Source organism: Tyto alba, unplaced genomic scaffold, assembly GCF_018691265.1.
Source record: "Tyto alba isolate M040663 unplaced genomic scaffold, T.alba_DEE_v4.0 Super-Scaffold_8, whole genome shotgun sequence".
NCBI lineage: Eukaryota > Metazoa > Chordata > Aves > Strigiformes > Tytonidae > Tyto > Tyto alba.
Genome location: NW_024881329.1, coordinates 19473838 through 19498940, shown reverse-complemented (window position 1 = coordinate 19498940; position 25103 = coordinate 19473838). Strand labels below are relative to the sequence as shown.

General features: G+C 53.2%; 1 protein-coding gene across 7 annotated transcripts in view; it reads right to left on the bottom strand.

The window, feature by feature from the left end:
• Positions 1-25103, bottom strand: part of MYRF (myelin regulatory factor) — a 65684-nt gene that overhangs the window by 5553 nt on the left and 35028 nt on the right. For 2 of the 7 annotated variants that reach the window (XM_042785381.1, XM_042785387.1), the window contains 18 exons: positions 21987-22296; positions 21369-21568; positions 20929-21052; positions 11612-11807; positions 11096-11172; positions 10689-10799; positions 10259-10349; positions 8409-8609; positions 7671-7779; positions 7120-7229; positions 5631-5791; positions 5044-5116; positions 4647-4735; positions 4392-4460; positions 3620-3700; positions 1685-1770; positions 1299-1460; positions 288-581 (listed from right to left, as the gene is read on the bottom strand). In XM_042785381.1, the coding sequence (XP_042641315.1) occupies positions 288-581; positions 1299-1460; positions 1685-1770; positions 3620-3700; positions 4392-4460; positions 4647-4735; positions 5044-5116; positions 5631-5791; positions 7120-7229; positions 7671-7779; positions 8409-8609; positions 10259-10349; positions 10689-10799; positions 11096-11172; positions 11612-11807; positions 20929-21052; positions 21369-21568; positions 21987-22296 (2544 nt within the window). The remainder of the gene's footprint in view (positions 1-287; positions 582-1298; positions 1461-1684; positions 1771-3619; positions 3701-4391; positions 4461-4646; positions 4736-5043; positions 5117-5630; positions 5792-7119; positions 7230-7670; positions 7780-8408; positions 8610-10258; positions 10350-10688; positions 10800-11095; positions 11173-11611; positions 11808-20928; positions 21053-21368; positions 21569-21986; positions 22297-25103) is intronic. The other 5 variants (XM_042785385.1, XM_042785383.1, XM_042785382.1 and 2 more) reach the window with 5 other exon arrangements.

Genomic DNA, 25103 nt, shown 5'->3' with positions numbered 1-25103 from the left:
CTCTAGTTGTGATTTAGAAATGGCTGAGCAAGCCGAGATGGGGGTAAGAACGGAGATGCCGGTTCGGCAGCCTCCTAATTGAAGTGGCCACTGGTTAATATGGCCAGAAAGCGTAGGGCAGCGTGGGGGAGGAAGGGCAGGGCTGGAGGTTGAATGTGGGAGATCTGGGGGCAAACAAGCTGCAGGACGGGGACGCAGGGAGAGCTGTGCAGGATAGATGAGATGGTTGAGGGTACCCCAGGACCACGGTGCCGCTGCAGGGAGGGAAGAAGATAAAATCCACCTACCATCCGTGCCGGGATCCTCCGTGCGGGGCCACTCGCTCACCGGCTGCTTGATGCTGCGCTGCTGCCGGGTCTGCCCCAGCGGGGAGTTGCTGCGGGAGAGCGAGAGGTTGGAGATGTACTTGGATTTGGCCTGGATGTGGGTGAAGGGGGAGGAGGGGCTGGCATTGGGGCTGCCGAAGCTCTGAGACCTGTCAGGCGTCTTTGGCCACTTGGTATAGGAGGTCGCTTTCCCCGTGATGCCCCTGGATTTGGCTTTGATATTTGTCACCGGCAGGAGCGAGGTCTGACTTTGCTCTGCGAAGAAAAGGGAGAGGAAGGTTGTGCTGAGAGAGGCTGGCAGCGCTCCCACCCTCCGAGGTCAGCACAGAGAGAGGAGCTACCAGCTCTGGCTTTGTCCTGTCACCATGTCATCCCCCTGTATTACCCCTGATGTGTGCAGCTGAGGCTTCCCACATGCCTGAGGGGCCGGTGGGATCCTGGCAGAGAAGGGAAGCTAGAGCAGGCTGTGGGGGGCCAAGAGGGGCAGAGCCCTGTGCTTGGGTAGGGCACGGTGTCTAAGGCAAGGTTAAAGCATGACTCCAGGGGTGTGACTGCCTGAGGTGCTGTTCCTCCTGCAACAGCGATGACGATGGAGCAAGCGAGCTTGCAAGAGCCCTGCTCGGGCAGCCGAGAGGCAGTGCACCTCCTGGCCTGTCAGAACCCTGCTTGAAGCAAACGGGAATGAGGTCGGACTCCGTGCTAGCAAAGCAGGCAGCTCCAAAGACCTTCCAGCCCTCACTTACCCCCGACAGCAAGATCACGGAGGTCTGAACCATACCAGCTGCCTGCTCAAGCAGGACTCAACCCAGGCAGCAGGTGCGGAGGAAGCCCAGCATGTTTTGAAGGGGGGAGGCTGCATGTCCTTTTTTAACGTGCAGAGTTGAGATGGGGCTGGGGATCTGAGGTGATGCCGTGGTGAGACAGACCTCGGTGGTGTCCCAGCACCTCCTGGGTGCCCGGGCTGGTAATTACCTGTCCGGTTCGTGGCGTGAGTGGGGCTGGTCTCAGAGAGGGCAACAGAGGAGACATTGGTGGGAGCAGCGGAGCAGCACGTGGAGAAACACGGTGGGCTGAAGCAGGCTAGCACGCTGTGACCAGGTAAGCTGGAGACTAAGTCATGCGTGTCCTCTGTGACTGCAGGACAAACAGCAGGGACACGTGGAGCAAGTCAAGGGGAGAGGCATCTAAGAGGAACAGTACCAAGTGCTCCCAGCATCCCTTCCACAAAACTAGAGCCCTAGGACCTCCCAGAATGAAGGCAGCACAATACCAGCAAGCCCTTGGCACAGAAGAGCAGCTGTGTTCATCATTTTGCACCACAACCCATCACCATGCATCTCTGCCCCGCTGTGACCTACCGTGGTACGTGGGGGTCCTGCGGCTGGGTCCGTCTGATGCAGCTGTGGATTGCACCATCTGTGTTTTATCAAAGTTCTGGCTTGACCTGAAGTGCAGGAAAATATGGTGAAAACCCTCTGCCATGTGGGGCCAACTGTGTCGCTTGTACATTAAGAGAGAAGCGGCTGTAGCAGTGAGTGGGGTGATGGGACCAGGTAGATGGAGCAAGAGCAGACGTGGAGAGCGCAAGGGTGAGGAGGAGCATGGACTGGAGTGATGTGGGAAAGGGAAGGCAGGAGAGAGGCACACGAGCTGTGAAGACAGCCAGGAGAGCTAGGAAATGCCACAGCAGATGGTGTGGCAGCCCCACGCCTGGCAGGGATGAGTCCCAGCTGGTTCAGAGGACACCGGCAATGCTCCCTCGATGCTCACTGTGGAACAGGGTCTACTCAGTGGACTTGATTTCCAACAGTGATCTCCAGGGTGGATTTCTGTGCTCTGGTTTTGGCACGTTAGGCCGTAATGGGCTCCAAGCACTCACCATTCCCTAAGGGAGGTGCCCCTTATCTCTCGGAGACAAACTGTTCCTCACTTTGTTTTTCAGAAATACACACTATCCCACCCAGATCTATCCTATGTAATTTCAGCTGTTTCACTGAAGCTACTAAGATCTAAGCTGAGCACAACATAGGCACATGTGAAAGGGGAGGAACTGCTGCCTGGTGCTGTTTTTCTCCTGTGTCTGCACAGGAGCCCAGAGTAACACCACTTCTGGGCACCAGTTACTGCCTACAGATATGGGATAAACCAAGGCTCTTGCCTTCACAGACTGTGGCTGCCCACTGAGCAGAAATTTTTCTGAGCTCCTACCAAATATGTTCAAGATTTTACCTGTCCTGTCCCTGTCCAGGCATAAGAGCAGTTCAGCTTTATCTGTCCCACATTTTGCTTGTCCTGGACCCACGTCTTGCCTGTCCTTTTAGCATAGCTCAAGATTTCTCAAAGATAAATGGAGTTTTCGCTCATTTAGAGAAATCAAAATACCACTTTGTCACCTACAAAACTTACCTTACTACATGTATTTATTTTTCTGGTGAAAGGAGACGCAACGCTGGTCTCCTGGAGGGAATGTGGGCACCAGCGTCTGGAGCTAACCTTCACCCCAGCCCAAAACCTACCCCTATCCCTCATGTTCCTCCACTGCCTCATCAACTCTTCCCACACATGGCTTTATCTTGCATCCCACAAGCAATTACTTTTTTAATAGTTTCCCGTGAAACACTCGGATGTGTGGAGTTCTTAAAAGAACAAATTAACTGTGCCTTCCACCGCTCTTTATGCAGTGTTTTGTTCAAGGGGTGCTGATAGACAGGCAGGGCCTGTTTTCAAGAGAAGTATTTTGCAGCAGCCCCACAGATCCCAATAATTGAGGTGCTTTACAGGTCTGTACCTAATAAGTAACTCTGGCAATACCTTTCCAAACATTCCCAGTGGTGATGGCTTATGAAAATAAATAGTTTAGGGGTTTTTTTCTGTCCTTCTTTTGCACAGTAAAATGTCCCGTACTTGAGCATGACCCTCCACAATAAAGCTACTCACATATGAAGAGAGGGTAGGAACATCTCTTTGGCTAATTCTTAAATACTTCATTGTTTTCACATACTCCCTGCACTCCTTGCAGACTGTCTGCTCCTGCTCTACCTGCAGTATGTAATATCTTTATTTAGCCTTTGATTAATTGGTTCTTCAATCTCCTAATCCTAATTTCTTCTTCCTGATGGGGTCCATAATCCTTCCTCCTGGAGTCCCACTTGTGGAAGTATGTTCATATCCCTTACTTTGCTTTCAATTTTGCTTAAGATTCTTGGTCTTCTGTGGTGCAAATGGAAGCAAGAAGAGGAATTGAGAGAAGGGGTGCAGCAATTAAATAACAGTAATATGAAACAGTAACATACCGTGGACATAGAGCGACCGGGACCCCAGGACCCCTGTGCCGAAAGAGGGCCAGGAGACAGTCAGTGGGCACAGCAAAAGAGCTACAGGACAGTGAAGGGAGATGGGAAGAAAAGGCAGATCGGTAGAAGATGAGGAGGACAGCGGGGAATGAAGGAGGATATGGAAAATAATGGAAATGAAAAGAGAAGAATGGGAAAATTAAAGACAAGGTGGAAAGAAAATGTGTTGGATGAGAGATGTAACCAGAACAGGAGGGAGAGAAATAGGACAGGGAGAAGAGAGAGAGAAAAAGAGACTCATTATCTGGTAACATGAGCTCCCAAAGGAGTGAAGTGAGCCAAAACTGAATACCCAGCACAGGCTGCCCGTGTGCACGCCAGCCGGGCCAGGGCGGGTCCCTCAATGCTCTCTCCACACTAAGGACACTGTTTGCAGAGGAAAACTCTTGCCTAGTGCAGACTGGCCCAGCCCCACTGCACTCAGAGGGACGATGCTGGTTTAGTCCAGCTGAAGAGGCATCCGAGGATCGTTCAGATTGGCCACGAGTGGATATGTGAGCAGCCAAACAACAGGGTATTTCCTTTTCCTCCGTTCCTCACTTCTTGCTCCAGATAATTTAACTGACATCAGACTTGGATGTGTGGATGTGTTTGACAGCTTGCATCACTGGAACCGTGCTCGACAACCCCACAGCATCTGCTTTTTGCTCTTCAGACTCCCCCACAGTCACCACATCCCTCCCCCCCCACCCCGTAGCCCAGAATTACCCACCCATCGATATCCACAAGGTCCTCTTCACTGCGCAAGCTCAGCACGTAGAGCGTGGACATGGACACCACACTGGGAAGAAAGAGAGAGGTGCAGGCTGAGGATGGGCAGGTGGCAGGGGGACGTGTCGTGGTACTGATCCGCTTCCAAGGGGTTTCAGCCCATGAAAGAAGCTGTAGATCCACAGCCCCACGCATGGCGTGGGCCAAACGACTGAACTGGAGAGAGACAGTGGAGAAGCAGCAGCCCGGGTCTCACCTGAATGCCATGATGATGACCAGGGCGATGATGGTGCCTTGCAGGAAGCGCTGGCTGATGCAGGCCTGTTCCGCGACAACCGACGGTGACTGTGAGAGGAAAACCCCAAGATCAGCTCAGGACTCCTTACTGCTCTGCTCCTCGCACAGATCTCACCCAGCCCAGCCCAAGCTCTCCTCCTGCTCCCCAACAATCCCTGAACCCCACAGAGCAGAAGCCAAATAATGTCTTCATTAGGGATGGACAAAGAGGAAGGAGAGATCATGGAAACGGGAGCAGACAGGGTCTCTCCCTCTGTGGCGTGTGTAAGAAAACACACGAGCACCATGCAGACAACCATTTTTAGACAGGCCACCTTCCCTGGCCCAGCACTGCTCCTTTGGGAGTGGTCCCTTACCTTGCTGGCTACTTTGTGGGGTCTCTTTTTGTGGGGTACGCTTCCCGCACGGCTGAACTGGCTTCCCGTTTGGCTGCAAGGAGAAAGGAGGAACGGAGCTGAGCTGTGCAGGGACAGCACTCGAAGCAATTCCCAGGCAAAAATGTGATTCTCTGGTAGGGGAGAAATCACTGTGTGTTGTGACAGTCTCAAACCTTTGTCACTTCATCTGCTCAGGGGTAGGTGCATTGCTGGTCCATTGCCCAGAGAGTCTAAATTCTGCCCCAAAACCAGCATAAGTTGACCAGGGTCAGTACAACAATTTGGGAAGCCTGAGAAACTCTTTGCTCTGAGAAAGCTGCTCACTCTTGGGAAACATGGAGGCAATTTCACACTGGGTTTTTTTGGGCTGGCCTAAGAGCAGGCTGTTGGAATGCGTACGCCAGACTTGTTTCCTCAATCTCAGCTGCCTGAATTTACCCCAGGCCAAACAAGAATGGCCAACACCCCACCAGCCCTCCCCATCTCCCCTTTCCCAAACTGAGCTGTCACTCAGGGCTCAAAAGGAGACGTCCCTTCTGGCTCCCGTGCCCGCAGTGTACCCATACCTGAATGCCCCAGAGCTCACGGTTGACTTCATGCTGTCCAGCCGCTTGAGCTTGGCCAACTTGTGACTCCATCTCTCCAGCTCATCGATGCGGGTCTCCAGGTTGTCTGTCAGTTTGCAGAGCTCCTTCACGGCTCCCACGTTCTCCATGAAGATGCGCTCCTGCCAGGGAACAGCTCGGCGGTCTGAGTGGCCTAGCACGTGGAGGCACTATGTCTCCCAATGATCTGGCCACCCTGACTGTCCTCCCATGCCCTGCCCCAGGGGAAGGTCTACACGACACCCAGCTCTGGGGGTAGGCAATCATCCAACATGGCACATCTAGATCTCTACAGCCCCTGGATGCAAGAACAAGAGATATCCTCCAAACCCAACCAAACCAATAAATGTTGGTGCAGGATCGCTGTGGTCTCCCACTGGTGCTAATCCAAAGAGTCCTCCTCTGTCATAAAGGACAGACACAAAGTCCTCATCTTCATCAGGAGCCCTCGGTGAAATCAGGTGAGCAATGATCCCCATCTACCCCTTCTCTGCCCCTCCTCAGCTCTCCAAGTCTGTTTCTTGCTTTACGGTGCAAGCTGCTGGACTTATTCTGCAGCATTATCCACCAGACAGTTGATCCAGACCAATGGAGAGCCCAAATCTAGAATCCTCTGGAGAGCAACCTTCCTCCTTCAGCCCCTGGGTAAAGGCACAGCATTCCCTCGGCACAGCTGCAGCCGCATCCCACGTGCTGCTGCCGACACTGTGGTGTCACCCCCACCCCTTATCCACCCGTGGGCTCTGCCACTCCACTTCCCCACACAGAGCTCCCTGAGGCAAAACATCTCACTGGTGTCCCAGTCCAGCGCTATGCTCAGAGGATCTCGGACACCGTGGCCTGGCCGTGTGTAGGTGAGACAGCAAAGGTCACGCTCACAGCTACTGCTACCTGGTGATGTAACTGCAGGGATTTAGTCTTCCACAAAGGAGAAACAAAGCACTAAGGTTAGTTTTGGCCGTTCCTACTCTGGACAGAGTGATGGAGGAGAGATCTGGCAGCTTTTGGAGGCTATCCCCTCAGTGTGTGCTATGGGAGGCTGTCCCATTGATGCCCAGAGTAGCAAACAGGCTGTCACAGGTTACGGAGAGGTCAGGCAGCCAGGTGCTCTGGGTTATCTCGACATAACCACCTTATCTTATCTAGAAAGGAGAGATTATGACTAAGAGCCTCCCTACAGGAGGCTGCTAATAAGGAACCCTTCCTGAGGGAGATGCTGCCAACTTTCACCAACACCAGGCTAGTTCCTCCCTGCTGATGTCTGCCGTCCACCCAGGGCTGCTCCTGACACCTGAAAGATCAGCCAAGTCTGAAACTCATACAGGTGGTGTTGGTTTAGAAACATTTCCCAGACATCACAATTTGTGTCTTCCATTTGCAGCTCCACAACTCCCTTGAGCCAAGTTCAATGGCCTCCTCAGCCTCCCCACCCCTCCTGGCTGCCACTGACCTTGTTCACCACCAGGAAGTTCTCAAGGGTCTTCCCATTGGAAAAGACCAGGTCCCCAGTGTCCTTCACAGCTTCAGGGAGGATCTCCTTTACCTCCTGAGCAATGACGCCTGTGTGGAAACAGCACAGTGGGTCAAGGGGGTCTGGGCAAGGCTCCTCCTGCCACAGATCTTTCTCTGGCCCACGCAGTTGTTGGCAGGGATCTTGTTCTCTGGAGATGACACAAGGGCTGTACAACCCCGTTGCAGCCCATACTAGCAGTGACATTAGTGACAGCTGCAATTCTTGTATTTTTGTTCTTTGCAAGCCTTACCACAGAAGCCCTATAAGCCACCTGTGACAAGTACCATCTTCTCTCCTGCTCACTAAAGAGGGAATTCCATTCAGTGCCTAAACTTCAGGTGGTGAGAGGCCCCCCTCTCTCCCACCCCACGCCTGGGCAGAGCTGTGGTGCTTGGCACCATGAATGAAACGCCGTTGTAGGCTGCAGAGCACGAGGTCCAGCGCTGCAGACACAAGCAGGTCAGCGTGGTGTGATGCAGGGCCCCTACCTGTCTCGGAGGTGTTGTCGATGCCCACTGTGGCCGCAAACTCGGGCTTGTAGTTGTAGTGTACTAGCCGCATACGGGAGATCCTCTTCAGCTGCTCTGTGGTGTCCACCTGGGACAAAACAGACACACACAGAACTCCTAAGCGGGGTGTTGCTTCTTAAATTCCCCTGACTCTGATGCCGAGCAGAAAACCCCAAGACAGCACTTCATGGGACAGCGCTGAACCCTGCTCAGAGCAGCTAGTAAGACAAAAAGCATTTGCACTCGGTTAATCTCCACTTTTTGTCACTGGAAGAGTTCCTTGGGTAGTGAAGCCAAGAGAAGACTGAGTCCCGTTGTGGAATCAGGCACAGGGCAGTTCTCATAAATACGAGGCATGATTGCACCTAGCTTTTCCGGACAGGCACAGCCAGCTGAGAGGACTTCAGAGCAGAGCTGAGCCTCTCACCCAGGCTCTGGCAAGCCCCAGTGTGCTATTGGATATACTCATCTGTTTCCAGGTTTGTAACTTCTGCGTTTGCTAGTTCTGGCTAATAGTGGAAGAGTCAATATTCCCTAAGACATGGTGGACAGGCTGTGTTAGGGACAGACAGATTTCTAAGGCACTTCCCATCTGATCAGTAAGGTTGCCCATAAGGACTATGTCAAAATCAGGCTCACAAGGACACTCACAATTTCTGTGCTGCCTCTTCAGATCCCTGATCACCCCAAGCCTACCCTGGTTTGCTGGGGTCTTACCTCCTGGATGTCCTCCTTCACCCGGATGTCTGAAGGGTGCATCAGTGAACCCATGACCTTCACATTGCCATGGACCACGAGGGCTTCATCGGGGCGGTCCGTATTGATGCCAACCCGGCCGTGGTGAAAAACAGTATCGGGGAGCTGTGCCCGCTGCCAGAGCACGTCGCTGTCACTCTCAAACTGGCCGGGGTTGGAGGCCTGGGGAGAGACAGGAATGCGGGGACTGAAAAGCAGCAGTAGTTAAACCGGGGAGAGAAACACTGCAGTGCTGCTGAGCGGAGGAACTCTGAGGTGTGGACAGAGAGAGGATGTCAGGAGAGCTCCAGAGACCCATCTGGACTTCAGGAGAGCTCCAGAGACCCATCCAGACCTCAGGAGAGCTCCAGAGACCCATCCCTCCAGGCATGGTGCAGAAGGACTGTATAGCAGGAGAGGCCATGGGCAACAGATGGACATCAGGGAGCTCCAAGCTGCTGCGGTGGCTTGGACAGTGCCAGACACCCTACTGTGGCAGTGTGCTGTCCCCATTAGTGTGAGTGGGGAACAGCTGTGAGACAAAGCTTGGCATAAGCAGAAGCACCCAGGAGTGGGGGTGTCCTTGCCCCACAGAAGGGAAACAGAGACAGTGGAGATCTTGGCTGAAATAGGGGCATGTTCATCCAGGTGCCCTGAGAAGTTGGAGCGGGTTTTGGGGATGAACAGTCCAGGTCATGAGATCCTGGCAAGGGTGCCCTCTCCAGCCCACAGCACACTGAGTTACAACCCTAAGAAGACATTGAGGATAAGAGGTGGCAGCCCCAGCCTCACAGGAGGGACAGCAGGCAGCAGGACAGACAGACAGGGCAGAGCCAGCAAGGCCACGGAGGTGCGAGACAGAGCTTTGCAGCAGCACAAAGCAAAGGGGCAGGGGCAGGGATCCGCTGCCAGCCCCGGGAACAGTTCCCAGCCTGCTTTTACTACAGAGACAGCCTGGACATTCATCTGCCGGCCCTGCCCAAGCCTCTCTCCACAGGAGCCAGGGCTATGCCTGCTCTGTTCCTCTCCCTAAAGGAATATCCTTGCTTTCTTGAGCTGTCTGTTAGCCCAGCTATCAGAGCTGTTCCAACAACCCCAACCAGAACCACGCAGGACAGCAGGAGACCAAGTGACAAGGCTATTGCTCCTGTGTCCCAAATCCTGGGGTTCTGCCCTGTTGTCGTGGTTCTGTGTCCCGCTCACAGGTTGAGACGAGGCAGTCCAGGCTGCCTGTAATCCCCTGCAGCTCTGTGCTGGGCACGCCAGAGGCGGCATAATTCATTGTTAGCTTCCTTGTTTGCAGACTCTGAGGGCTCTCTGTTTTTGTGTTTTATCCCCTGTTTTTATGTCTCAGAGCTGAGCGCTCTCGCAGAGCTCCGGGAGAGCCCGGGGATGGTGCCTACTTCTTCCTGCTCCTCCACATTTGAGCACTGCTGCCTTCACACATGCAAAAGGTGCTGTCCTGGGAAGGCATCCAGTCCTCCTGCACTTGGAGGCCTTCTCCCTGCTGCAGAATCCCAACAACACTGTTTCCTCACTCCCAACCGCTCTACTGGTCCAGCCTGGGGAGAATGAGATGCCTTCGCTATCTTGCGACAGGTTCTTGCATGCCCTGAGGCTGCTCTGACAAAGCAAGTGTGGAAAGGCTGGAGCCAGAACCTACATACGGATAGGTTCAGCTACAAACAAGGCAGTGATGGTCTGGAGAACGTAGGCAAAGGCTGGGTGGAGAAGGCACTGAAAATCCAGAGGAAGGCAGGAGGATTGCCCAGGACATCCAGCAAAGGGCTGCGGGGCACCTGCAGAGGCTGAGGGAGGAGAGAGGGACTTACTCTGACAATGATGCGCTCGGAGATGTGGGCTGCGAGCGTGTAGTTCTGGTTCTGCGCGTGTGCCTGCAAGGCTACCACGAGCATGAAATACCTGCCAAGAGGGGAGAGAGAGGTCAGGGTGCCATCCTGTGCTGGGAAGGGCTGAGCCTGCCTCCCCTCATGGTGAGCTCCCTGTCACGGCGGGCTTGGCACATCCCCTCTCCTTGTGCTGTGGGACACAGGCACTGTCCCCAGCCCCTTACAGAGTCGGGGAGACTCTTCTTGTGGCCACAGCAGACACATCTTTTCCTCCACACAGGCAAGGGTGGCCAATTCAGGACCTGTCCCTCATGTCCCCCTCCCTCCAGCCACACTCCCCAGCCCGGGGACTGGCACATCCACAGGCTCTGGGTGCCCAGGACGCCTTGGAGAAGGCGTCTGTGCTCCTCACCTCTGGTCTGGGTTGGGTTTGCCTTTCTTCCGCATGTTGTTGGCTGTGGTCTCGCTGAAGTGCAGCCTTCCCACGGTGACCTTGGTGACCTGCTCTGGAGGCAGGTTGACCCTGGGGAAGGGAAAACAGAGGGTGAGTGAGGACACTGCTGGAGAGGAGGTTCTCTGGGGAATGGCCATCTCCCTGTCTGCTCCACCAAGGCAGGTCTATGAACTGGGCACAAAGCAGAGTGGGGAACGTAACAAGAGGAAACCTTTGCTGTTGGAAACAGAGGAGAAAACCAGAAAGGGTGACACCCATGCTACTATCCCAAGACCTCCGACTCAGCCCCTTTCCCCTCACTTTTCTGCTATTGCTTATTCCCCAGCAGCACTTCCCCACATGAATGTACCCCGGGCAATACTCACGTGACAGGGTTGAAGGGCCGTTTGCTGCGGTCAGACTGCGACTGCTCTATATTGATTGACTGGTTCAAGGCCTCTAGCTGGAAAGAAAGATTTGGGCAAGTGACAAAGAGCAGAATGCCGAGACCTTCCCCTTCCCACCTCCTTCTCCCCAGCTTGGGCCAGCTGTCTGTACAGCCCTCCTATGGCTTGGTACAACTGACTTACAACACCCAACTTGAATGAGGTCATTGTCTAAGCATGGGTGCCTCCCTTGGCAGGGGATGGCAGTTGAGAGGATCTTCCCAAAGTGCCTATATACCTCCGGAGTTGAAGTTGAGTGAGAGGCAGCCCTGCACTCAGGCAGTGATTGAGTCCATCTTAGGACTCATGTTTCAAGATCTGCCTTGTCCTGGCCTTCAGCACTTTCCTACACACTCCCCTACAACTTAGCACATGAAGATGTGGTGTTGCCTGATCCCAGCTGTCTGCCAAGCACCCCTTCTCCCTGCTGGCTACTGGCCCTTAGCTCCCGCTTGCCTTCACTCCGTGCAGCTTCAGGTAGAAGCACTCTAAGGGTTTCAGGCCCTCAGGGGTCTTCACATACTTGGGATCTCCAAGCATGCCGATGTAGACCGTGACCTGGAAGTGATTCTTCTTCTGGCACACAAAGGCATCGTCACCCACGGAGAAGTTGAACCCCTTGTCAGCATCTACGCGGTACGTGAGCATGGGGCTGTGGAAAAGGCAGGAGGTGTTAGACCAGACCCTGTGCACACCATGAGAGGCTTATGCTTGTAGGGATGAGCCCCAGCAGCAGAGGCAACGAGGGGCCCATACAGCGTGGTACAGGGCCACATCCCGGGGTACAGATGCATGGGAACCAGCCCATCGCAGGGTGGGAAGGGCTGGGGGGACAGCTCACCTCCATGTCCCACCACACACGAACAGCGACCGTGCCGTGAACACTCCCACCTCACCGCAGGCTGTGAAGGTCACCTCTGCTCACACAGAGCAGCCACAAAATAATCCTGAGGCACAGCAGGCGCATGGGAGGGGAAGGAGGGTTGTGTTGGGACAAAAGAGACAGCTCCTGATGCTGTCCCTCCTGCTGTGCACGGACGCTGCTCTAAGCACTGCCCGATATGAACTCAACACCTTGCCTAAGCCCAGGCAGCAGCCCATCCTGCTCTGCAGGGAGAATTCAGGGAAGGTCCATGAACCTCCTTGAACTCACAAGCTTTGTTTTAGGTGGGTCTTCAACTGGAAAGGAATGTGGTTCCTGTGACTAGGACTTGGTGAGGACACTTGGGCAACCACCCTGTTATATGCTCCATTATAGTAATAATACTATAAACATAGTGTAATATGAGCCAAAACAGGTTAGCATCTCTTTTCTGAGTGCTGCTTCTAAAAAGTGCAGCTGCTTAGCCCTGGTTCAACACACGCTGGCAATACCAAGCTCCAGAGCCTGCCCCAAGCCTGGAGCAGACCCCTGAAATGCTTCTCACTGGGCGAAGCAGCTCAGGCTGACCCTGAGAGGGGCTGGGGTGGGGTGGGGTGAGGGGTCCCACACCTCTGCTCGCTTCACTCATCGCATTCCCAATGTCGCCTGCGGCACCGTCTGCGCACCAGATTCCTGCCAAAATCACAACCACCTGCCCCGGCTGCTGCAAAAAAGCTTCCAGCTCCCAGCGGGAAGGTCCAGAGGAGGAGGAGGAGGAGGAGGTGGGGGGGGGCCTTGGCTGCCCGATGAACACACACCAGCTGGGGAGGCTTAATCTACATCTCCTTAATGGGCTGGTTACCATGGCAACGAGGAAAATATGTGGCCTTTGCGGCAAGTCCCCTTTCTCTCACTACCCAAAACCCCAGATCTGGGCTGGTGGGCCCCCAGGGGGCTGCCTACCCTACACAGGGAGGAAGGAGATGCCTCTCATCCCGCCCCACCACCCAGCAGTTCCAGCAGAACACCAAAATCCCATTGGTTTTAAGTCAAGATCTATGGATGAGGTCAAGGGGAGCTCAGCCTAGCCTTTGCCATCAGGCTTAAAAACTATGGAGCACTCTTCCGCAAAAGCAAACTACTTCTGACTTCCACCTCCAGTTTCTAATGCAGCCAGCCAGCCAGACAGACAGACAGATACTGCCCAGAGCGATGGGAGGGGAGGTGGACAGACTGACAGCCATGGACAAGGCCAACCTCAGCAGATTTTGGGAAGCAGGAGATACAGAAAAGTCACTCTTGCTCCCCTGATGTCCCTTCCTTTTTTCTAGGAAAAAAAGACATTCTCCCCCCATGTACACTTGAGGGGTTAATGTGGACGAAACCCGCGGGTGTTTCCAGGCAGCCGTGAGTAATGCCGGGATGGCCACAAGCAACTGCTCATTTCTTGCACCCGAGGGACCCGGGGCTGCCGCGTCGTGCCCTGAACACAAACCAGACGGTGGGAGCAGAGCACTACCTTAGCCCAGAAGCACGAGAGGAATTCCCCTATGCTCTTGCCCTCCTCCCAGCCTCAGCCCCAAATTCTCTGGCTCTTCTTGATAGGGAGCTGTGGCTTGGGCTGGCCCGAGCACCCTCTGCGCTCGCCCCAGGGGTGGCAGAGCCATACCCGACTGCTTTCACTAAGGCCTGCCTCTGCCTCCGTCTGCCCAGGACCCCCGAGCGTTCACCACTTGCCCCACTGGTTTTTAACAGAGAAAACCAGGGAAAGGGAGGGTCTGACCGAACTTCCAAACCGTGGACGCTACAAAAACATGCTCTGGTTAACATCACTCAAAGCGATGGCTGCTAAACACATGCCGATAGAGAGGAGACAGTCAGGCTCTCCCTCCTCTGTCTTTTAGAAATGTCTGGTCCCCCCAGAGTTCCCTTCTCAGAGGCTCCTTTTCTCTGAGTTTTCCCCAAGAGCTGTGGCTGGTGCATCCCCCAAAGTGTGATCCCTGTGCTGGGGTAGACAGGAGGCAAGAAGCTGCTTTCCATGTAGCAGAGAGGGCAGGGATGCCCCCAGCCCATCACTTGTGGCTGAGCCAAGGAGCTGCTCTCAGATTAGCCCCCACTGCAGAGCAGGGTATCCCCTGAATCTCCTATCTGGGTGGTTTTTTACTCTCACTGTAAATCCCACCTGGAAGCAGCAAATCCACTCCCCCACTGCCACGCAGTGCGAGGACATCACCTCCTGCGGCACTGTAAAGACTCTAGTGACGCTTATTAAAAAAAAAACCAAAACAAAACACAACGTCCTCCCCTTCATTTTAGCTCACAGGGACCTCAGAGTCACCACCACCCTGTCCCAGACCCAGTCGAGGGCAGCAGGCTGGCAGCGTGCCCCTCCTGAGATGTGCTCTCGGGATGGGCGGCTGCCGTGCTGGGGTGTAGAAGGAAGGGCAGGAGACCCTGAGGCAGAAACGGTTCCTGGGATTAGGGATGACACCAGCCGCTGACAAGGCAACAGCCCTTGGGCAGCCAAAGCCATGCTGTTTTTTCCCAGGGAGAGTGAAGGGGTCAGAGGGCAAAATGTCAGGAATAAAAGGTCTGGGGTCAAATGGATTATTTTAGCCAAAATGCCCCGCCCTGACAAAAGCAGATTAAGGCAGGACTTAGAAGGCCAGGATCAGAGGAGGGGAGGTTTCTCCCAGTCTGAGTGAGGGTGAGAGGTTATAAACTCCCCACAGCCATGTCTGGCATCCACGCTTAGAGGAGCAGGGAGCACCTCTGCAAAAGTGCAAAGCAAAGGGAAAGGCACTGCAAGGGGAAATGTGCTTCTGTTGGAAAGGGAACTGTATTGGGATCTGTGGGTGAGAGCAGGATTGTTAGAGGGATGCTCACAAGCCTCTATTGTTTCCTCTCTGGAAGAAAAATCTCCCTCATTTGTCTCCTCCCTCCTTCCAGGTTCCCCAGTAACTCAACCACTCTTAAAACATAATGTTTGGACACCCCCTAATTCAAGGGCCACTCACTAATTCCATGCAGGCCCTGCTTTGTTTCTCTTCCAGGGTACAAACACCAGGATGGAGGAACCTCCAGTTGAGCAGTGTGATGCTGCTGTCTCACCCAGCTGACACAACCCCACCAGTGCATCCATGGCTCAGCACTGTACCTGGTCCCTTCAACTGCCCAAGATACACTCGCAGCACGGGAGAGCAAGACCCCAGTGATCCACCACCCTAGGATTAGCCAAGCTGGCTAATTAACTGGCCAACACACCGTGTCACCAGACCCAGAACGCACCCAGCAGGACTGGACCACATCACACCGGTCTCCATCCCCTTGGTGAGCTCCAAGATCTGCCTCAAGGCCAGGTTTGGTGCCGTTTATAAGGACGCTTCTTCCAAGCAAGGAGTGCAAGCCTGAAAGCTCGGGTTTAGCCCACAGACCTGAACTTCAGGGGAGAGCCCAGGGAGAGCACCAGTTTGCTTGATGGGAAGAGAGCGGCACCAGCCCAGTTCCGCGGGTCAGAGCGTGGCAATGTTTCTGTCGAGCGCTGCACTACCCTTCGCCAGCTGCCTTACCTCAAACTGTAAACAAACGGGGAGAGGGAGGAGGGAGCCTGCTGGCATTTATCAGAGCACGCTGTCAGGGAGATGAATTACTCCTGCTCCCAGGAGTAAATTAGTGAGCTGCCCGGTTCCAGGCCTCTTCGGCACCGCTGCTGGAAACCAGCTAACCCTTTTGAAGGTTCAGTGAGTCTGAAACCACAAAACCAGTGCAAAAGGCCAAAAAGAAACATATTATCAATAAAACTAATCCAGAGACTTCAGTCTTTCTCAACCAACACAGATTCCTCAGCTCACTATAAGCAAAGCCCCAGACACAAGCCAAGACAGATTTCCAGGCACCTCCACCCGAATCCATGCAGCAAGCCTGCCTTCCTTCCCTCCATTTCCTTAATCCAGCCTACTTCTAGGAAGTCTGGGTTAAAACTAAACCCGTGTAGTTCATGTGAGCCTGGCTCCCCTTTGCTCTTCTCCTGGCAGAGGGCTGCTGCAAGGCTGCTCCACTTCTCCACGCCTGCCTGGCGACAGGGAATCTGTTGACATTCACACAACAAAATTCACTGTACAGATCTTTTAGAAGGCAGAAAAGGTGACTTAGGAACTACAGAATGAGTTCAGGTCCCCCTTATTCTGTCCTCATCTCATCAAACCGCAGCAATGGCTGAGAAGGAGCCTGGCTCCAAGATACATCCCAGAACAGCAGAAAAGGAGAAATGGTTGAAGGGCCCCTACTCTAGCTTTCTGCCAGGAAAATGACTGAACAGAGATGAAATTTTCCACATATTCACAGACACAAGCTACAAATATGATCTGATGTGACAGCTACACTCACTGCATAAGAAGAGAGAGCTGTTAAATGGGCTTGAATGATGCTGATACAAGCTGGAACAAATTCTCACAGGGCTCTTGATCATCACAAATCATAGCAGGAAACTCTTGAGAGGAATAAAAAACTTTCCACGATGGTTACTAATGGACTTGATGATCTTAAGGGTCTTTTCCAACCTAAATGATTCTATGGTCCTATACTAAGGGACCCAAGTTTGTGTGTGCAAGAGGAGGAGAACACGGAATATCATTTAAATGTATTTTTTTTGCCCTGTAAGATTATACTTAGCACAGAACATTACATAAATGCACAGGCACCGGCATGAACTATCTTGTATAAGTTCAAAAAGATATTAAATAAAGTACTGACAAAGCAATTATTCCACCAGCCCAATAGAAAGCGTCACTCCTAGATGCAGAAGCAGAGCTGGATCTCTCCCATGCAGCAGTAACCACTGGACCAGCTTCCTCTGTGGCAGAACAGGAGGAAGCGCTACCAGGCTGAACGATTCCCTCCACGGAGGCTGCGAGCACTTGCCCTGCTCCGTGGAAATGCTGCAGGCTGGGTACGGGTTCTTCTTCCTTGCACGTAGCCGGGTGGACCTGCAGGGATGGCTTTTGAGTCAATCTTCTGCACACTCCAGGGCACAGAGCTGGTCTTTGTGTGCAACAAGTGCTATTAAAACATGGATGAGCTCTTGACTACCATGCTGGGGTAAGAACCTGAACAGCTTCCTAAGGTGTCCCTCCTTCACCCACCTTCCTGGTCTCTTTTCTTAAGAACAAGAGTGGGAAAAATCAGATGATTCAGATGATTCAAATTCCTGGGGCTGTGACTAGGTCGTTAGCACCTGGATCACAGGGGAACAAATATGTTCCCTCTAGGGGCCAGAAACTCTAACAGCACATACAAACTGGAGGAGAGCCTCCACCAGAAGACAGACTGGGAACAGCTGGTCCTTGCTTTATGATCTCAGAGGAAAATAAATTGTGGAGGTACTCGTGGATCTCGAAGAGACACACATGCCTGTTCATTTGCTGAATATACCCAAAAGGGAGAAAGGAAGGAGAAGACTCCTGCCTGCTAAAGCATGACATTAGTCAACCTAAAAAATACCATTATAGAAGGAGGAAGGGAAGAGCGCTCTTTTGGTGTTTCTCATAGATCTGTTCTGGTGCAGTGCTGCCCCAGGAGAACTAAGTGATCTTCCATTTAGAAAGACATGTAGGTTCAGCTTGCACAGGGTCTCCTAGAGCTACCTGGCCTCGAACCCACCACAAAGAAGGAAGAGTCCACTGAGGTAGTGTGTAACTAAAAATTAATCAATCAACCCTTGACCTTAACCCTTAATTCTGGTCAAATCCAGCACCACAACAAACTGCACGTGGGCTCCTAAAATCTACATGAAGTCAGTTAAAAGGAATTTATTCATTACACAATGGGACGATGACCTACATGCCGCAGAAGTAGGTTTGCTCTGGCTTTCACCCTAAATCCTAAAAGCAGGTATTAGGCAAGTGATTCCAAGCACAGATCCAAAGAACATGGTGGAGCAGGGCTGGGTTTGCAGAGGTTCAAAGCTGTGGTTTGCAGCACTCCAGCAAGTTCTCTGTGGCCAGCAGAAAATATTGCGCTGTTTGCCGGTCTGCCTGTATGACACCCGGGGGTGCATGGCAAATCTCTGGAACAGGGACTGTAACACCTGCAAACGGTCTGTGACAAAGCTGAAAGAGTTGTGACGTGCTTCAGATGAGAAACCGTTTACCCAGCGCAGGTAAACAGTGAGATGGAAGGAGAAGGGGGACTCATTATGTCAGAGAAACCGAGGCCACACGGCAGGTCTGCTGCTACGATGTGCAGAGCTCTTTGGACCCTGCTGACTACACAAGGTGCATTTGATCTTCTGCCACATAGTGAAAGCCCTGCGGAGATTGATGGTGGAAGAGAAGCCACTCCAGGGACTGACAGGTTATGACCAAGCATTGCTCGAGTTAGAGAAGAGGAGTTCACTTCTCTTGGCACCTCCACTTCTCAGAAACCCTTTGACACGGGGTAAAGATACTGAGTCTCACAGTTGGAGGCAGTACTGGCACAAAAACACTCTGGGAGAAGCGAGAACAGCAGAAAAAGCCGAAGGTGACTTTGTCAGGTAGGAAAACAGCAGCGTCACAACCGCCCAGTGACACCCAGGCCCTGGTTGAAAACCAAATGATGGGGATGACATGTCCAGGCAGCATTCAGAGGAGGTGGGAGCTGAATTCAAACACCCCTGTGCAGGAAGGCAGGAATTGGGGACTGTAGTGTGTGCGTGCTCAACAAGAGATGGTCACCTTCCCCCCATCCCCTAGTCTACAGAAAAGAAAACGGTGGAGAGCAGGGGCAGGGCCACAGGACTGGACTTCAGAGCAGCTCACAAGTTCCCAGAAGTAGCTGATATTCCACCTGAAGGTGGGAGATGTTTCCTTTATGGAAACAGTTTAGTAAAACGGAAGTAATCACCTCCCCAGATTACTCCTCTCCTGCTGTGGTTGGGGAAACAGTCACAAACAGTCTTTTCAAATAACAGGATGTCACCAAAGAAATAACCAACTCCAGCAGCTCCTTCTCCTCAGGGAAACAACCCAGAGCATGCCCCACTCACCACCAGGTCTGCACTAAAGATGGTACAAGGACTGGGGCTGGCTGAGCAGATCTGTGTGTAGCGGGGCTGGGGCTTGCAGCGGCAGCTTTCCTGCACATCACAGATCATAGAGCCCTAGAACGGTTTGGGTTGGAAGGGACCTCAAAGATCATCTGGTTCCACTCCCCCTGCCATGGGCAGGGACACCTTCCCCCCAGCCCAGGGTGCTCCCAGCCCCGTCCAACCTGGCCTGGAACCCTTCCAGGGAGGGGGCAGCCACAGCTTCTCTGGGCACCCTGGGCCAGCGCCTCACCCCCCGCACAGGGAAAAATTTCTTCCTAATATATCATCTAAATCTCCCCTCTTTCAGTTTAAAACTGTCACCCCTCATCCTATCCCCACCCCCTGATCCAGAGTCCCTCCCCACCTTTCCCATCCCCCCTTTAAGCCCTGGGAGGCCGCTCGAAGGTCTCCCCGGAGCCTTCTCTTCTCCAGGCTGAACCCCCCCAACTCTCTCAGCCCGGCCCCCCAGGGGAGCTGCTCCAGCCCCCCCAGCATCTTCATGGCCTCCTCTGGCCCCACTTGAGCAGCTCCGTGTCCTTCTGCTGTTGGGGGCCCCCGAGCTGGACCCAGCACTGCAGGGGGGTCTCACCAGAGCGGAGCAGAGGGGGAGAATCCCCTCCCTGGCCCTGATGCCCCCCCTGCTCTGCCTGCAGCCCAGGGCACGGGTGGTTTCTGGGCTGCGAGCACATCTTATTGGCTCACAGGCAGTTTTCTATCTGGCAGATCTTCCTCTGCCTCCAGGACTGGCCTCGCCTGAGGTCCTTGGCTCCCATCCTGAGCACCATCCGGGCAAGGTGTGATAATAGTCTTGGGTTAAATGGTGTCATGGACAACAGAGCACCCCCTCCTCCGTGTCCCCTGAGGGGACCTACACCAGCCACCAGCTGTGCAGAAAGAGCAGGAGGGGAACGGGGCCGGGGGGGGTTCATTTGCTCAGAGAGCAGTTCCTGGAACCCAGCCTGCTGCTTGCCAGCTCTCTGTCACCTCCGAGGAATGCAGGGAGGATCCAGAGCAGTTTCCCGAGCACTCGTCTTTCCCTGTGCAGCTTGTCCATTCACTGCCTCCACCCTCCTCTGCCCCAGCCTCTCCCCTCTGCTCCCAGCCCCACACAGCCCCACCAGTCCTTCCCACCCAGCTGCTCTCTGCATCCTCCACCTGCCTCAGCCACCCCAGCTTTCGTCTCTACCCACCCCCCTTGCCCCTCTACAACCTTGCTACCCCTCCTGGCTTCCCAAATTTGTTCAACCCCCTCCCTCTTCTTTTCTTTCTCTCCTCCTTTCCACCTCTGCCCATCAACCACTCCCACTCCTCCTCAGGCTCCTTTCTATGCTGCTCTCAAGCTGTGTTCAAGTGGCTCTAGACGACCTCCAGTCATCCATGCTATGCATTGTCTAGGAAATCCTAATGCTTATTTTAAAATCCAGCACTTTGGTAAGCCTGGACAGGAGGAAAGGGCACTGCTGGTCCAAACCATGCTCTGGGCAATGCTCTATTTGCCAATACAACCCTCTACAGCAGACCGAGGTCTGAGTGGCTGCTGAACTGCCACCAAAGCTGCTGAGATGCCTACTCCTGGCTCCTATAGAGCCAGCCCCACTTCTTAATCCTCCATCAGCCCTGCAGAAGTGCAGAGAATTCACTTTCTCAATGGCAAAAGTACAGTGGAGAGAATATCTCCACCACAGCACAAGCAAGCAGAGATCAGCAGGTCATAGGAGAGGATGGGGGGGAGCTCAGGACAATCCTTGTCCCATCTTGTGAGTACGATGGCCCCAACCCCAGTCCCTTGTCACCGATACACGGAAGGTGAATCTGACTTTCCCCAAAGGTGGATGAATTACTCACAGTTCTTTGTAGTTAGCATCATACAGAGTTGCCCACTTGTTCTGTTGATGTGGCTGCCACTTTATAGACTGGTAGTTGGGATCCAAGTAGGAGCCATTCAAGCTGTCGTTATCTTGAATCAGGCCTGAGGTGGGGGGAAAATACCAATTTTAATCACTCTGACAGAGGGTTCAGCTAGGTAAGAGCACAAGGAAGCGACTGGCATTGCCTGTGAGGCCAGCCTGAATCTTGCCGGGGCACCACCACGGGCACAAGATCTGGGCCATGATGAACCCACAACCCTGCTCTCCCCTCCTGGGGACCCAACCAGGGTTGGGAGCCCCATGGGTTGGCACCCTGAGGTTCCCAAACACCCTTGCCCAGCGGAGTGCCCGGGCTGGCAGCAGAGGTTTGCATGCTAGGGGGATTAAGGGGAGCCGGGGTGGGGAAAAACCACATACCTGGTGAGAGTGCTCCCGGCTGATGCCAGGGAGGTGTTTGGACTCTGTCAGGGTTGAGTGGCATGGACCCCATACCTGGCTCCTGCTTTATCAGCCCATTGAGCATCTGTGCATTGAGAGTGTTGGGGGGTGACTCGGAGTGTTTCCGCTTCTTGGCAGGGTGCACCGGGAGGCTGCGGAGACCCGTGGGAAAGCAAAGGCTGAGCAGGAAAGCAAGAGGTGGGGAGGTAACAGCCGTGACCAGGGTAAAAGCTGAGATCTCACATTAAAACCAAACCCTTGGTTCAGGGAGCCACAAGCTCTTTCAGCACTACCACCGTCTTCTCCCACCAGGCTCTGCCCACCCACGCCACCCGAGCACCGAGCCGCATCTTTGCTTTCCTCTTGTCTGTCCCCACCACCCAACTCTGAGCCGTGCGCTGCAAACCCCTGCCATCTCCACCTCGATGCCTCCCCAGCTCGCTCCCACCGCACCAGGGCACGCTCCTTAACTTGTAGTTAAAGCCAGTCATTTTGCTTACGCGTTCTGCAAACCCCTGGCTCCCATCCGCTTCATCTCCCCCGCTTCCCCAAATCACCCAAATAATGCTGAAAAGCCCCAGTGCCCTGAGGCCTTACTCTGCTCCGTGTTGCTGGAGTAGCTGGTGCAGCATCTGCGACTGCTGGGCATGGTGGAGGTCGGCAGGCGCCATGCCCTGCCCGATGCTGTACGGTGGCATCAAGGGCTCAGCCTTCATGTACATGTCCCGCTGCAGGCCGGGGTAGTGAGGGTTGTGCTGCTGCTGGTGCGGGTGAGGGGGGGGCGGCGGGGGACCCTGGAGGTGGGGGGGTGGAGGTGGAGGTGGTGGAGGAGGAGGGTGCTCCAGGCGAGATGGGGGAGTCATGTGGCACATGTTTTCGGGGGTCATGGTCCGGAGGAGGTGAGAATCTTGAAAAAGAGAAAGAATAATTGCTGTTAGACCACCAGGTAGAGCCATGCAGCATGTCCTATGCCCAGGTCCAGCACAGATACAGCACTCCCATCCCCTGAATCATCCCAGTCCTGGTTATCTTCATGAACCCACACCTCCCCGCTTCTTTTTCCCAGCTTCACCACGGCCATGTCCCCTTGGCCACCCTGTCTGCCTTGCAATGGCCACCTTGCCCTGCAGTGACTTCTCCTCCCTGGTTCCTTAATGGCCTCAGTATCCCCCAGGCACCTCCAAGGTTCCCCAGCGTGAGAACCCAAGCAGGGCTTCCTTTCTCATGTCAGCAGCCGTGGCTGCCAACTTCAGACGCAGTTTGTCCAAGTGGCATCTACAGAGCAAGGACACAACAGGGTCCTGGCTGGCCAGCTGATAAAGGGACATGCAACACTACGAAACCAGGTGTCTTGTACTGTACATCTTCTGAGGAGAGGTGAGACTGGAAGGGGCAAGCACAGGGAAAACAGGCAAGGCTCATCTTGAAGCAGAAAGAACCAAAACTCAAAGAGCACTCAGATCCTCAGGCTGAGGGACAATGAGATTCCCACAGACTTTTCCAATATTTGCTAAACCTAGGCATCTCACATGGATGCTCTGCGGGGATAGCATGTCTTTAGGAATTCCCAAGCAGCTTTTGTGTTAGCTCCGTATTTCCCTTCAAATAGAAAGTCCATCCACCACAATATTCCTGGAGCACCAAGGAACTGCATGGGCCCAGAAAGCACAGCGGGGGGAAAAGGTCCAACAGTCAGTAACAGAGTCTGAAGCCTGTGCCTGGAAATGCAGAGCTGGAGAGAAAGCGCCTGAACTTTGCCTAATTTTACTGATTCTGGGCATGGTTGCCCAAGGAAAGTGCCCAGCAGTATGCTCCTGTGGCAAAGAAGATCCACTTCATGATGCCAGAGCTCTTCATAGTGGTGGGCTACAACACCCTGCCCAAAAACCAGACTCTCAACCACTGAGAGAGCCTTGAGGAGCCACGGGTGGGATTCACCCCACAGAGCACCAGTCAGCTGAGAGCTTGGGGTCCCAGCTCAGTGCGCTGCCTGGTCTCCACCACAGTCCCAGCAGAGAGATGTCCCAAGGATGCCCACACCCAGCTTGGGCCAGAGCCACCAAGAAAGGCTTCTCACTGTGTTAGAGGATGACCGTGCAAGGACACTTGCTGTGTTCTGTTCCAACAGGAGCAGAGACAGGCTTGGGAAAAAGAAGAGAGCACTGAATGACCTGAATGCCAGTAAGGGTTCCTGTGGGGGCACCTGCTTGGTTTTTTAAAATTTAAACCAGAAGGAGACTTTGATCTCTACATTTAAATAAACAAAAAGGGACATTCAAATGGGATCCTACCTTTCTCCTCCTCTATTCGGAATTGGATACTGAAGCCATGCCATGATTAGGGTCAATTTGACTATATCACCATCAAAATAAAAGCTTGGTTTGTGGAGGGGCATGCAAATCCATCTCCCTTTCTGCAGCTGCTCAGGACTCCATCTAGCCACAAGCCCAACACACAGCAATGCCAGTGCTCAGCTGAGGGCTTTAACTCAAACCAAAACACCTCTGGGGGCCAAGAGCAAAAAGTAAAGTATGTAAAGTAAAGCAGCATGGCTGAATCTCACCCAACATGCCTCGAGAATGACTAGAAATTAGTGATTTAACCAAGTAATATAAAATATTATGAATAATTTTACGAAAGAAAAACACACACATTGGCGAGGAAGTTGGTGTGCTGGCAAGACCTGGAACAGGCTCAGTGCATATCCCAGATGGAGCAGGACATGACTTCTGTCTTCTCTGAACTCAGGTGTTTGTATGACATTGCCTACAGCACGGAAGGACCTGTCATACTAGTGACCACACCAGTGAAGTTTTAACGTCACTCTCATCAGAACTCAGCCATAACAACAGGATTATGGGCCTACTCAAACTTTCTGGGAACAGTCAGCGTTGGCATCATTACAACAGCTTATTGTTATGTTTTAATGCACCCTAAAAAAGAGTGAGCTTGTGCCATGAGCAAGTGGAAGGCAAAGATCTGAATCTAGTGAACTGCAGTGATCTCTCATGCCAGCTATCCCATCCTCACTGCAGAAGCTGTAAAGAGGAGAAAGAAACTATAAAGGAAAGAAGCTTTTCACCTAGAACAAGCTTCTCTAGCAAAATCAAACCCTTCCACAGCCAGATTCTGAGAGTGAAGAAATGCAGTGAAAAAATACAGGAAAACTAAAAGAACAATCTCCAAATTCAGTGCAAGACACATGAGAAATAAGCCGGCAAAGACTGTGAGCAGATCTACGCAAGAAAATCTGTGCACAGAAAAATCTCAATACTCAAGAATTTACATGTGAGATGAACTTTTCAGAACAATGCACGCTGACAACATCATGCTGAGAAAAATACGACCTGAAAAGAATTTACAAATTTTCCCATGAAAGTCTCCCAGGAAAATGTGAGTGAACATCCTAGATGTAGATGAGTAGGAATTTGAGGAATTAACAGGCCGCTCCAGGAGAAGCGGGTAACAGAAGCCTCATGTGGAAGTTCAACATTTCTCCTGCATGGAAGTCCTTCCTTCCCATCCTAGCACTAAACCAGACCTCAGCTCCACTCCAAAAGCCTGTGCTTGCTAAGGAGATTACCAGCATGGTCCTTTAAACAACAGCAAAAAGATCAGCTAAATTCACATTACCCTCCTGAGACCTCCCCAGAATCCAGCTCACCAACTCTGGGCTGACAAATCACGCTCAGACAGATGGGTTTGGTCAAAATG